This window comes from Salvelinus fontinalis, chromosome 12 (assembly GCF_029448725.1).
Source record: "Salvelinus fontinalis isolate EN_2023a chromosome 12, ASM2944872v1, whole genome shotgun sequence".
Taxonomy (NCBI): Eukaryota; Metazoa; Chordata; class Actinopteri; order Salmoniformes; family Salmonidae; genus Salvelinus; species Salvelinus fontinalis.
In genome coordinates, this window is record NC_074676.1 from 54,972,846 (window position 1) to 54,987,376 (window position 14,531).

Sequence of the window (14,531 nt, forward strand, 5' to 3'; positions counted from 1 at the left end):
CCAAGTTAAACAATTTAAAGTTAATGCTACCAAATGCTAATTGAGTGTATGTAAACTTCTAACCCACTGGGAATGTGATGAAAGAAATAAAAATGACATTTCACATTCTTAAAATAAAGTGGTGATCCTAACTGACCTAAGAAAGGGAATCATTACTAGAATTAAATGTCAGGAATTGTGAAAAACTGAGTTTAAATCTATTTGGCGAAGGTGTATGTAAACTTCCGACTTCAACTGTATGTGTATTTTTGGCCCTGTTTTTAACAACCTACACTAAATCAACTTGGCTTGGTATGGCGATCAGCTGTACATAGTTATACAGGTTCACATACAGAACAGATCCTCGTCATAAAGAACATTGAATAAACAGACATCGAAACAGCCAACATCATCAGGCTTGATAAATGAGCTGCAGTTCTGGAATTTTCTCTAAAGATACACATATTTCTACACATGTGCAGGATCCGCTGGGCTCTTCCCCCTCTCTGAGTCCGGGTTCCGCTGGGCTCTTCCCCCCGCTCTGAGTCCAGGATCCGCTGGGCTCTTCCCCCTCTCTGAGTCCGGGATCCGCTGGGCTCTTCCCCCCTCTCTGAGTCCAGGATCCGCTGGGCTCTTCCCCCTCTCTGAGTCCGGGATCCGCTGGGCTCTTCCCCCCTCTCTGAGTCTAGGATCCGCTGGGCTCTTCCCCCTCTCTGAGTCCAGGATCCGCTGGGCTCTTCCCCCTCTCTGAGTCCGGGATCCGCTGGGCTCTTCCCCCCTCTCTGAGTCCAGGATCCGCTGGGCTCTTCCCCCTCTCTGAGTCCGGGATTCGCTGGGCTCTTCCCCCCTCTCTGAGTCCAGGATCCGCTGGGCTCTTCCCCCTCTCTGAGTCCAGGATCCGCTGGGCTCTTCCCCCCTCTCTGAGTCCAGGATCCGCTGGGCTCTTCCCCCTCTCTGAGTCCAGGATCCGCTGGGCTCTTCCCCCTCTCTGAGTCTAGGATCCGCTGGGCTCTTCCCCCTCTCTGAGTCCAGGATCCGCTGGGCTCTTCCCCCTCTCTGAGTCCAGGATCCGCTGGGCTCTTCCCCCTCTCTGAGTCCGGGATCCGCTGGGCTCTTCCCCCCTCTCTGAGTCCAGGATCCGCTGGGCTCTTCCCCCTCTCTGAGTCTAGGATCCGCTGGGCTCTTCCCCCTCTCTGAGTCCGGGATCCGCTGGGCTCTTCCCCCCTCTCTGAGTCCAGGATCCGCTGGGCTCTTCCCCCTCTCTGAGTCCAGGATCCGCTGGGCTCTTCCCCCTCTCTGAGTCCGGGATCCGCTGGGCTCTTCCCCCCTCTCTGAGTCCAGGATCCGCTGGGCTCTTCCCCCTCTCTGAGTCCGGGATCCGCTGGGCTCTTCCCCCCTCTCTGAGTCCAGGATCCGCTGGGCTCTTCCCCCTCTCTGAGTCTAGGATCCGCTGGGCTCTTCCCCCTCTCTGAGTCTAGGATCCGCTGGGCTCTTCCCCCTCTCTGAGTCCAGGATCCGCTGGGCTCTTCCCCCTCTCTGAGTCTAGGATCCGCTGGGCTCTTCCTCCTCTCTGAGTCCTTTCAATTGCTGCTCAGCGCTCCGTGACTCCGTGACTCCGCTGCCATTTTGTAGTTCTTTGTCATGAACAGTAATCAAATTTGTTATTTTAGCCTGCATGCAGCTATTTAGACAAGCTTATTACGTACACAGTATATCAACAAGCAAGATACAGACAGCCAGTCAGTAGCGATTTAATGGGCAAACATTGGCTTATTGGGAGGCAGTTGTTTTTTCAGCAAACCTGGCTGTGGCAGCGTAACTAATGAAGGTGACATCGCCCTGTTATTTTTGCTCCAATGTGTAGACTGCGTCTTGCTTCTGATGACCAGGTGGCGAATCGCATCTCTGCATGTCTGGCAGACATATCAGTGTGGATGACGGATCACCACCTCAAGCTGAACCTCGGCAAGACGGAGCTGCTCTTCCTCCCGGGGAAGGACTGCCCGTTCCATGATCTCGCCATCACGGTTGACAACTCCATTGTGTCCTCCTCCCAGAGCGCTAAGAACCTTGGTGTGATCCTGGACAACACCCTGTCGTTCTCCACCAACATCAAGGCGGTGGCCCGTTCCTGTAGGTTCATGCTCTACAACATCCGCAGAGTACGACCCTGCCTCACACAGGAAGCGGCGCAGGTCCTAATCCAGGCACTTGTCATCTCCCGTCTGGATTACTGCAACTCGCTGTTGGCTGGGCTCCCTGCCTGTGCCATCAAACCCCTACAACTCATCCAGAACGGCGCAGCCCGTCTGGTGTTCAACCTTCCCAAGTTCTCTCACGTCACCCCGCTCCTCCGCTCTCTCCACTGGCTTCCAGTTGAAGCTCGCATCCGCTACAAGACCATGGTGCTTGCCTACGGAGCTGTGAGGGGAACGGCACCTCAGTACCTTCAGGCTCTGATCAGGCCCTACACCCAAACAAGGGCACTGCGTTCATCCACCTCTGGCCTGCTCGCCTCCCTACCACTGAGGAAGTACAGTTCCCGCTCAGCCCAGTCAAAACTGTTCGCTGCTCTGGCACCCCAATGGTGGAACAAACTCCCTCACGACGCCAGGATAGCGGAGTCAATCACCACCTTCCGGAGACACCTGAAACCCCACCTCTTCAAGGAATACCTAGGATAAACCAATCCTTCTGCCCCCCCCCCCCCTTAAAAGATTTAGATGCACTATTGTAAAGTGGCTGTTCCACTGGATGTCATAAGGTGAATGCACCAATTTGTAAGTCGCTCTGGATAAGAGCGTCTGCTAAATGACTTAAATGTAAAAATGTAAATGTAGTAGAGCAATATCCGTTAAAACAGCCTTCATACAGTGTGTATATATATTTATTTATTTATTTTTTGGGGGGGGGGGGTGTTGTTTCAAATCTCCAAGTTTTTATTTGATTTCAGCTGTTCATCATGTTGATCAAACTGGTTTCAGGTTCAGAAGAGAAGTAACTTAAATATAATAATTAATTAATAATAATAATGTTCAGAAATATAAGGCAGACGTGTACAGTACCAGTCAACCGTTTGGACACACCAACTCATTCCAGGGTTTTTCTTTATTTTTACTATTTTCTACATTGTAGAATAACAGTGGAGACATCAACACTATGAAATAACACATATGGAATTATGTAGTAACCAAAAAAAGTGTTAAACAAATCAAAATATATTTTATATTTGAAATTCTTCAAATAGCCATCCTTTTTGCCTTGATGACAGCTTTGCAAACGCTTGGCATTCTCTCAACCAGCTTCATGGGGTAGTCACCTGGAATGCATTTCAATTAACAGGTGTGCCTTGTTAAATTGTGGAATTTCTTTCCTCCTTAATGGGTTTGAGCCAATCAGTTGTGTTGTGGCCCTATACAGCTCGTTGAGAGACAGCATTTGTTTTTCGTTTCCTTGCATACAGAATATTACAAAACAGTTAATTCTGGTCTTTGTTTTTCTCTGATATTTTGTTGTATTATTATTTTGAGTGTCAGCCCGATACAGGTACAGGAATGTATGAAATATGAATATATCTGAATGTTGTACCTGTAACACGCTTCTGTAAAATGACAAACTAAATCAAAAGTTGGTCACACAAAAAAAAGGCTCAAATTAGAAATATAGTTCTGAATTTGTGACTGGGCCGAGACTGGGCCGAGACTGCAGTGGTACCATGAAAGAGCTGTACATTTATTTCTAGCCCACAGACTGAACAGCTGTAGAACCAATGTCAGTCGACTCATCTCCCTGCCTCTCTCCTTCCCTCTCTCTCTCCTTCCCTCTATTCCTCTCCTTTTCTAACCCCTCTCCCTCCCTACCTCTCTCCCTCCCTACCTCTCTCCCTCCCTACCTCTCTCCCTCCCTACCTCTCTCCCTCCCTCTCTCTCTCCATCTCCCTCTCTGTCCTCCCCAGATGTTCGTAGCTCTGATCTTCTGGTACCAGTTCTACTGTGGTTTCTCTGGGTCAGCCATGATAGACCAGTGGTATCTGATCTTCTTCAACCTCATGTTCTCTGCCTTCCCTCAACTCATCACCGGAACCCTGGATAAAGATGTGTCCTCAGAGACCCTCCAAGAACTGCCTCAGCTCTACATGAACGGACAGAACTCAGAGGTGTTAATGACTAGTGATAGAGGATATGGTGTTAATGACTACTGATAGATTAGAACTACGTCAGCTCTACATGAACAAGCAGAACTCAGAGGTGTTAATGACTACTGATAGATGATATGGTGTTAATGACTACTGATAGATGATATGGTGTTAATGACTACTGATAGATGATATGGTGTTAATGACTACTGATAGATGATATGGTGTTAATGACTAGTGATAGAGGATATGGTGTTAATGACTACTGATAGATGATATGGTGTTAATGACTACTGATAGATGATATGGTGTTAATGACTACTGATAGATGATATGGTGTTAATGACTAGTGATAGAGGATATGGTGTTAATGACTAGTGATAGAGGATATGGTGTTAATGACTAGTGATAGAGGATATGGTGTTAGTGACTAGTGATAGATTAGAACTACGTCAGCTCTACATGAACGGACAGAACTCAGAGGTGTTAATGACTAGTGATAGATGATATGGTGTTAGTGACTAGTGACAGATGAGAACTACGTCAGCTCTACATGAACAAGCAGAACTCAGAGGTTCCGAACAGCCGTGTTAATGTGTAAAGTAAATAGATAATAATAATAATAATAATTATCTAATAATAGATCATGTCAATATATTTGTTTATAACTAGTGACTAGATAACATGGATATATAATTAAGATATTTTATGATATTGTTATTATCTTGTCTGGTATCTATTAACATATGTTAACTTATGGACGTGTTTATGAAAGTCTATGATAGAACTCATAGAGCTGCCTGTGGTCCGTCAGGGACGCCATTACCCAGCTGGCTGTGGTCCAATAGGGACACCATTACCCAGCTGGCTGTGGTCCAACAGGGACACCATTACCCAGCTGGCTGTGGTCCAACAGGGAAACCATTACCCAGCTGGCTGTGGTCCAACAGGGACACCATTACCCAGCATGCTGTGGTCCAACAGGGACACCATTACCCAGCTGCCTGTGGTCCAACAGGGACACCATTACCCAGCTGCCTGTGGTCCAACAGGGACACCATTACCCAGCTGGCTGTGGTCCAACAGGGACACCATTACCCAGCTGCCTGTGGTCCAACAGGGACACCATACCCAGCTGACTGTGGTCCGTCATGGACACCATTACCCAGCTGGCTGTGGTCCAACAGGGACACCATTACCCAGCTGGCTGTGGTCCAACAGGGACACCATACCCAGCTGGCTGTGGTCCAACAGGGACACCATTACCCAGCTGGCTGTGGTCCAACAGGGACACCATTACCCAGCTGGCTGTGGTCCAACAGGGAGACCATTACCCAGCTGGCTGTGGTCCAACAGGGACACCATTACCCAGCTGGCTGTGGTCCAACAGGGACACCATACCCAGCTGGCTGTGGTCCAACAGGGACGCCATTACCCAGCTGGCTGTGGTCCAACAGGGACACCATTACCCATAATGCTCATGTGTTTGTGTTTCAGGAATACAAGCCATATATGTTCTGGATGACCATGATAGATGCCTTCTACCAAAGCCTGGTCTGCTTCTTTATACCCTACTTTGTGAGTTGGGGTTGTTTACTTTATACCCTACTGTGTGAGTTAGGATTGGTTTCTTTATACCTTACTGTGTGAGTTAGGATTGGTTTCTTTATACCTTACTGTGTGAGTTAGGATTGGTTTCTTTATACCCTACTGTGTGAGTTAGGATTGGTTTCTTTATACCTTACTGTGTGAGTTAGGATTGGTTACTTTATACCTTACTTTGTGAGTTAGGATTGGTTTTGTCAGGACCCGGTCCGAGAAACAGTCACTAATAATCGTCAGAACCCAGAAGATGAGGCAGACACAGCAGTACTAGAGATGGTGGTTTAATTAAAGAACAAAATCTTCAGGCAAAGAATCTAAATCCACAATGTCCAAACATAAAGCCAAGAAGCACAAAATGGATATCCTCCAAAATACAAAGCAACTCCACAAAGTGGTAAAAACAGCAGGGAAAAACAAACCTCAAAAGACTACTCAAAAATACACAAGAACTAAACGAGAGAACCTCTGGAAAATCCAATAAGAGAATCATATGTTCAGAACAAGGCTTGGGCTGGGTGCTAACATACAAACACTGAGCAAGGAACTGAGGAACACACAGGGTTTAAATACTAACAAGGGAACGACACACAGGTGCAAACAATAATTAGAGCAAGGAAAAACAAAAGGTACAAAAAAGGTGCAATGGGGACATCTAGTGACCAAAACCTGACAGGTTTCTTTATACCCTACTGTGTGAGTTAGGATTGGTTTCTTTATACCTTACTGTGTGAGTTAGGATTGGTATCTTTATACCTTACTGTGTGAGTTAGGATTGGTTTCTTTATACCTTACTGTGTGAGTTAGGATTGGTTTCTTTATACCTTACTGTGTGAGGATTGGTTTCTTTATACCTTACTGTGTGAGTTAGGATTGGTTTCTTTATACCTTACTGTGTGAGTTAGGATTGGTTACTTTATACCCTACTGTGTGAGTTAGGATTGGTTTCTTTATACCTTACTGTGTGAGTTAGGATTGGTTTCTTTATACCCTACTGTGTGAGTTAGGATTGGTTTCTTTATACCTTACTGTGTGAGTTAGGATTTGTTTCTTTATACCCTACTGTGTGAGGATTGGTTTCTTTATACCCTACTATGTGAGTTAGGATTGGTTTCTTTATACCTTACTGTGTGAGTTAGGATTGGTTTCTTTATACCCTACTGTGTGAGTTAGGATTGGTTTCTTTATACCCTACTATGTGAGTTAGGATTGGTTTCTTTATACCCTACTATGTGAGTTAGGATTGGTTTCTTTATACCTTACTGTGTGAGGATTGGTTTCTTTATACCTTACTGTGTGAGGATTGGTTTCTTTATACCTTACTGTGTGAGGATTGGTTTCTTTATACCTTACTGTGTGAGTTAGGATTGGTTTCTTTATACCCTACTGTGTGAGTTAGGATTGGTTTCTTTATACCCCACTGTGTGAGTTAGGATTGGTTTCTTTATACCCTACTGTGTGAGTTAGGATTGGTTTCTTTATACCTTACTGTGTGAGTTAGGATTGGTTTCTTTATACCTTTCTGTGTGAGTTAGGATTGGTTTCTTTATACCTTACTGTGTGAGTTAGGATTGGTTTCTTTATACCTTACTGTGTGAGTTAGGATTGGTTTCTTTATACCCTACTGTGTGAGGATTGGTTTCTTTATACCTTACTGTGTGAGTTAGGATTGGTTTCTTTATACCTTACTGTGTGAGTTAGGATTGGTTTCTTTATACCTTACTGTGTGAGTTAGGATTGGTTTCTTTATACCTTACTGTGTGAGTTAGGATTGGTTTCTTTATACCTTACTGTGTGAGTTAGGATTGGTTTCTTTATACCTTACTGTGTGAGGATTGGTTTCTTTATACCTTACTGTGTGAGGATTGGTTTCTTTATACCTTACTGTGTGAGTTAGGATTGGTTTCTTTATACCTTACTGTGTGAGTTAGGATTGGTTGCTTTATACCCTACTGTGTGAGTTAGGATTGGTTTCTTTATACCTTACTGTGTGAGTTAGGATTGGTTTCTTTATACCCTACTGTGTGAGGATTGGTTTCTTTATACCTTACTGTGTGAGTTAGGATTGGTTTCTTTATACCTTACTGTGTGAGTTAGGATTGGTTTCTTTATACCCTACTGTGTGAGTTAGGATTGGTTTCTTTATACCTTACTGTGTGAGTTAGGATTGGTTTCTTTATACCCTACTGTGTGAGTTAGGATTGGTTTCTTTATACCCTACTGTGTGAGGATTGGTTACTGTATACCTTACTGTTTGATTTAGGATTGGTTTCTTTATTCCCTACTGTGTGAGTTAGGATTGGTTTCTTTATTCCTTACTGTGTGAGTTAGGATTGGTTTCTTTATTCCCTACTGTGTGAGGATTGGTTACTGTATACCTTACTGTTTGATTTAGGATTGGTTTCTTTATTCCCTACTGTGTGAGTTAGGATTGGTTTCTTTATTCCCTACTGTGTGAGTTAGGATTGGTTTCTTTATACCCTACTGTGTGAGTTAGGATTGGTTTCTTTATACCCTACTGTGTGAGGATTGGTTACTGTATACCTTACTGTGTGAGTTAGGATTGGTTTCTTTATTCCCTACTGTGTGAGTTAGGATTGGTTTCTTTATTCCTTACTGTGTGAGTTAGGATTGGTTTCTTTATTCCTTACTGTGTGAGGATTGGTTTCTTTTGGAACACTTGATGGATGAACTTAAAATATATGTAATAACCCTGTCATCTTATACTATCACACACACACACACACACACACACACACACACACACACACACACACACACACACACACACACACACACACACACACACACACACACACACACACACACACACACACACCACTGATCCCTGTGTCTGTCTCCATGTCCTCCAGGCCTATGCTGACTCTGATGTGGACTTGTTGACCTGGGGAACCCCCATCACCACCTTGGCTCTGTTTACTATACTGATACACCTGGGCTTGGAGACCAAGACCTGGGTAAGAACACACTCCTACGTATTTACTGATTGTCTAATTCAACTTATTTTTCAAGTACTTTCAAAGCCTCAATTACAAAATATTGAGTATGGGCTACTTTATAGATCAATTCATTTGAAATCTAATGAAGAGTTTTGGACATACTTTTTTTGGGGGGGGGGGGGGGGGCTGAATAAAAGCCTTTTGAATTTCCAGTGAATCAAGTAATTTGAAGTTAATTCATAGATGGCCCTCGTTGGTTAGATTGAACCAGAAGACTGCAGCGTCAGTGACTCTGTGTCAGGCTGACAGTTAGTGCTCCCTCCTTCACTCCCACTGTCCAGCTGGTGCCTTCTGGTACTCTCTGCACCGGGTCACTCTGCACCGGGTCGCACCGCACCGGGTCACACCCTCCTTCACTCCCACTGTCCAGCTGGTGCCTTCTGTAAACTGTCTGCACCGGGTCACACCGCACCGGGTCACACCCTCCTTCACTCCCACTGTCCAGCTGGTGCCTTCTGGTACTCTCTGCACCGGGTCACACCCTCCTTCACTCCCACTGTCCAGCTGGTGCCTTCTGGTACTCTCTGCACCGGGTCACACCCTCCTTCACTCCCACTGTCCAGCTGGTGCCTTCTGTAAACTGTCTGCACCGGGTCACACCGCACCGGGTCGCACCGCACCGGGTCGCACCGCACCGGGTCACACCCTCCTTCACTCCCACTGTCCAGCTGGTGCCTTCTGTAAACTGTCTACACCGAGTCACTCTGCACCGGGTCGCACCGCACCGGGTCACACTCTCCTTCACTCCCACTGTCCAGCTGGTGCCTTCTGTAAACTGTCTACACCGCGTCACACTGCGTGCCACTTTGAACCGATCCTAGGTGGTTAGTGAGTCAGTGGTTTGGCGTCCTCTGTACTCATCTGGCTTTGAGTCTCTAATCCTGTTTGTTCCTCTCCCCTCTTCCTCCTCTTTCTCTCCCCTGTTCCTCCTCTCCTCTGTTCCTCCGCTTCCGCCGCTCCCATCATCTACCCCCTCTCCCCTCGTCTTCCCTCTCCTCTCCCCGCTTCTCCCTCCTCGCATGTCTTCTTCATCTCCCTCTTCTCCATCTTCCTCTCCCTCTTCCTCCTCTCCCCTCATCATCTTCCTCTCCCTCTTCCTCCTCTCCCCTCATCTCCCTCCTCTTCCCTCCTCTCCCTGTTCTTCCTCCTCTCCCCTCTTTTTCCCCCTCCAGACGTGGATGAACTGGGTGTCCATCACCTTCAGTGTGGGTCTGTTCTTTACTGTGGCTCTGTGTTACAATGCCTCATGTCCCACATGCTACTCCCCCTCCAACCCTTACTGGACCATGCAGAGACTGCTGGGGGAACCACTCTTCTACCTGCTCTGTATCATCACTCCTGTAGCCGCACTGCTGCCCAGGTTAGTAAGGGGGAGGAGTGTGTTCTGTGTGAGTGTAGGGAGGTAAAGGCAATAAATAGGCCCTAGAGGTGAAAATGATTACAATTTAGCATTAATACTGGAGTGATAGTTTTGCAGATGATGATGTGCAAGTAGAGATACTGGGGTGCAAAAGAGCAAGAGGGTAAGTAATCATATGGGGATGAGGTAGTTGGGTGTGTTATTTACAGATGGGCTGTGTACAGGTACAGTGATCGGTAAGCAGCTCTGACAGCTGATGCTTAAAGTTAGAGAGGGAGATGTAAGACTCCAGCTAAAGTGATTTTTGCAATTCATTCCAGTCATTGGCAACAGAGAACTGGAAGGAAAGGCAGCCAAAGGGGAGTTGGCTTTGGGGATGACCAGTGAAATATACCTGCTGGAGCGTGTGCTACGGGTGGGTGTTGCTATGGTGACCAGTGAGCTGAGATAAGGCGGGGCTTTACCTAGCAGAGACTTGTAGATGACCTGGAGCCAGTGGGTTTGGTGACGGGTATGAAGCGAGGACCAGCCAACGAGAGCATACAGGTCGCAGTGGTGGGTAGTATATGGGGCTTTAGTGACAAAACGGATGGCACTGTGATAGACTGCATCCAATTTGCTGAGTAGAGTATTGGAGGCTATTTTGTCAATTATATCACCGAAGTCAAGGATCGGTAGGATAGTCAGTTTTACGAGGGTATGTTTGGCAGCATGAGTGAAGGATGCTTTGTTGCGAAATAGGAAGCCGATTCTAGATTTGATTTTGGATTGATGTGAGTCTGGAAGGAGAGTTTACAGTCTAACCAGACACCTAGGTATTTGTAGTTGTCCACGTATTCTAAGTCAGAACCGTCCAGAGTAGTGATGCTAGTCGGGCGCTAGGCTGCGGGCAGCGATCGGTTGAAGAGCATGCATTTAGTTTTACTAGCATTTAAGAGAGTCACCAGCAGCAAGAGCGACATCATTGATATATATAGAGAAGAGAGTCGGCCCGAGAATTGAACCCTGTGGCTCCCCCATAGAGACTGCCAGAGGTCTGGACAACAGGCCCTCCGATTTGACACACTGAACTATATCAGAGAAGTAGTTGGTGAACTCGATGACTAGCGTTTAAGATTGACTCGTGAACACGCATATCAAGTGGTGGAGTGCTCGAAGTGTTCAGTTTGAGATTCAGACATCGAGGGCCCGACAATGGGGCAATCTGGTCAAAAGCAGCCAGCCCGTAGGGCTCTATTGAGTAGTGCACTATATAGAGAGTATGGTTTCATTTAGGTCTCACCCTGACTTATTTCTCCTCTCTCCTTTCTCTCGCTCTCCATTCAGATACTTCTACAGGGCGTGTCAGAGCTCTCTGTTCCCCACTCCAGTCCAGGTCGGCAGGCATCTGGACAAACTGCCCAGTGACACCCTTGGAAACATCCTCAGTCTCAGCCGGGTCCAGGCCGGGTCGCTTCTGCATCTCAGACCGCCCTTCCTGTCTTCACTTTCCTTCACTGGACCCTTGACTAAAGACTGCAGCCACAGGGCCACCTCCACCCAGAACCAGTACAGCTTCACCAGGGGCCCGGCCAAGAATCCTGAGGGCCGCCTGGACCTGTCCTTACGGGGGGATGAGGCTGGGAAGGATCAGGGGAAGGGCTGGGGCTCTGGTAGTCCTGGAGACGGTCAGAGGAGGCTTGAAGATGATGATCAGTACACACTGGCCTCCACAGAGACTGATACTCTGCCTTATACCAAAGCCAAAGAAGCTCCTCGGCCTGATGCAGGGGCTGGGAGTATGGCTGGGGCTGGGAGTATTGTTGGGAGTATGGCTGGGGCTGGGAGTATGGCTGGAGCAGGGGCTGGAGCAGGGGCTGGGAGTATGGCTGGAGCAGGGGCTGGAGCAGGGGCTGGGAGTATGGCTGGAGCAGGGGCTGGGAGTATGGCTGGAGCAGGGGCTGGTAGTATGGCTGGAGCTGGGGCTGGAGCAGGGGCTGGGAGTATGGCTGGAGCTGGGGCTGGAGCAGGGGCTGGAGCAGGGGCTGGGAGTATGGCTGGAGCAGGGGCTGGGAGTATGGCTGGAGCAGGGGCTGGAGCAGGGGCTGGGAGTATGGCTGGAGCAGGGGCTGGAGCTGGAGCTGGGAGTATGGCTGGAGCCGGGCCTGATGACCTCCAGACTCCTCTCACCCAGGACAATGACAGTCAGGACATTACTCTTCTTGATCCCTCGGACCTGAGTCTGTCCAGCTTGATCACCTCCACACCCCTTCTGACCACAACCCGGTCAGAAACCATCCAACTGACTCTGCCCCCTGCTGGTGGTTCCCAGTCTGCAGCCTACAGACGGAACTATGAGAACCATGACACTACGCCTCACAGACCACCTGACCACAGGCTCCTCCCTCCTACAGACAGACCGGACCGCCCCCAGGCCACGCCCACCTGTCCTAAAGAAAACTCGTGGCTCCAAACCACCTCTCTATGATGTATTATAGTCTTAATATCTATGTATTATTCTTCTCAGATTTTCGTGATAGCTCTATTTGAATTCTATTTTTCAAGAGGATTATTTTATCAAAAGTTATTATCATCATTATCGTGTACATTTTAGATGTTTTATGTTAAAGGTCCAATAGCAGCCGCTTTTATCTCCGTATCAAATCATTTTTGGGTAACAATTAACTACCTTAACTGTGATTTGTTTTCAATTAAAAAGGGTCAAAAAGAAAACAAATATAGCTTCCTTGAAAATATCAATTTCTTCAAGCAAGAATGTAGCGAGGACTGCCTGGGAGTGGTTAGAGTGGGGGAGGGGCAAACTGAAAACTAGCTGCTATTGGCAGAGAGAGTATTGGAACTCTTTATTATTGGTCTATTAACTAATGTCACCAGGAAGGCCAAAACGACATCCCACCAAAACAGGCTGAGATTTGAGGAGGTCTTTTCAAACTGCTTTTTTTACACTAAAAGGGCATTATTATAATGTTCTCAATTTCACAGTATTATTCCAATATCATAGTGTGGAAATATACACTCACCGGACAGTTTATTAGGTACACCCATTTAGTATCGCGTCGGACCCCCCCCCCCCCCCTTTGCCTCCAGAACAGCCGTAATTCTTCGTGGGCCTGGATTCTAAAAGGTGTTGGAAACATTCCACAGGGATGTTGATCCATGCTGAGATGATGTCATCGCACAGTTGCTGCTGATTGGACGGCGGTACGTTCATGCTGTCGGCAAACAGTCTGTTCCATCTCCGTTCCCAAAGATACTCTTATTGGCTTTGGACAGCAACAATGTTCACATGCTGTTGAGTTCAATAGGTATCAAGGGACCTAAAGGTGTGCCAGCAAAACAATTCCCCACAGCAACATCCTGTACCGTTGAGACCAGGCAGGATGCTGACTCTGACATGAGCATGACGCAACAGGAACTGGGATTTGTTCGGACCAGGTGATATTTCCACTCCTCAGTTGTCCAGTGTTGGTGATCGCTTGCCCACTGGAACCGCTAGCTGATAGGAGTAGAACCCGGTGTGGTCGTCTGCTGCAATAGCCAATCCGTGACAAGGACCGACGAGTTGCGCGTTCCCGAGATTCCGTTCCGCACACACCACTGTTGTACTGTGTCGTTAATTGTCTGGTCGTGGCCCGCCTGTTTAGCTTGCACGGTTCTTCTTCGACCTCTCTCATCAACGAGCTGTTTTCACCCACAGGACTGTCGCTGCGGGGATGTTTTTGTTTGTCGACCCTTGACACGGTCGTGCGTGAAAATCCCAGGAGGCCGTTTCTGAGATACTGTATCCGGCGTGTCTGGCACTGACGATCATACCACGCTCATAGACGCTTAGGTCACTCGTTTTGCTCATTCTAACGTTAAAGTGAACAGTAACTGAATGTCTTGCTGCCGGTGTGCCTGCTGCCGGTGTGCCCGCTGCCGGTGTGCCTGCCGCCCGGTGTGCCTGCTGCCGGTGTGCCTGCTGCCGGTGTGTCTGCTGCCGGTGTGCCTGCTGCCGGTGTGCCTGCTGCCCGGTGTGTCTGCTGCCGGTGTGCCTGCTGCCGGTGTGCCTGCTGCCCGGTGTGCCTGCTGCCGGTGTGCCTGCTGCCGGTGTGCCTGCTGCCGGTGTGCCTGCTGCCCGGTGTGCCCGCTGCCCGGTGTGCCCGCTGCCGGTGTGCCCGCTGCCGGTGTGCCCGCTGCCGGTGTGCCCGCTGCCCGGTGTGCCCGCTGCCCGGTGTGCCCGCTGCCCGGTGTGCCCGCCGCCGGTGTGCCCGCCGCCGGTGTGCCCGCCGCCGGTGTGCCCGCTGCCCGGTGTGCCCGCTGCCCGGTGTGCCCGCTGCCCGGTGTGCCCGCTGCCCGGTGTGCCCGCCGCCGGTGTGCCTGCTGCCCGGTGTGCCCGCCGCCGGTGTGCCCGCCGCCGGTGTGCCTGCTGCCCGGTGTGCCTGCTGCCGGTGTG

The 14,531-nt window shown here is 48.5% G+C and overlaps 1 protein-coding gene across 1 annotated transcript in view; it reads left to right on the forward strand.

Annotated features, from left to right (window-relative positions):
* Positions 1-14,107, forward strand: part of atp10a (ATPase phospholipid transporting 10A) — a 225,889-nt gene extending 211,782 nt beyond the window's left edge. The window contains exons 17-21 of the mRNA XM_055941116.1: positions 3,935-4,135; positions 5,612-5,692; positions 8,590-8,694; positions 9,909-10,096; positions 11,423-14,107. Of these exons, the coding sequence (XP_055797091.1) occupies positions 3,935-4,135; positions 5,612-5,692; positions 8,590-8,694; positions 9,909-10,096; positions 11,423-12,563 (1,716 nt within the window). The 3' untranslated portion in view covers positions 12,564-14,107. The remainder of the gene's footprint in view (positions 1-3,934; positions 4,136-5,611; positions 5,693-8,589; positions 8,695-9,908; positions 10,097-11,422) is intronic.
* Positions 14,108-14,531: the final 424 nt, after the last annotated feature.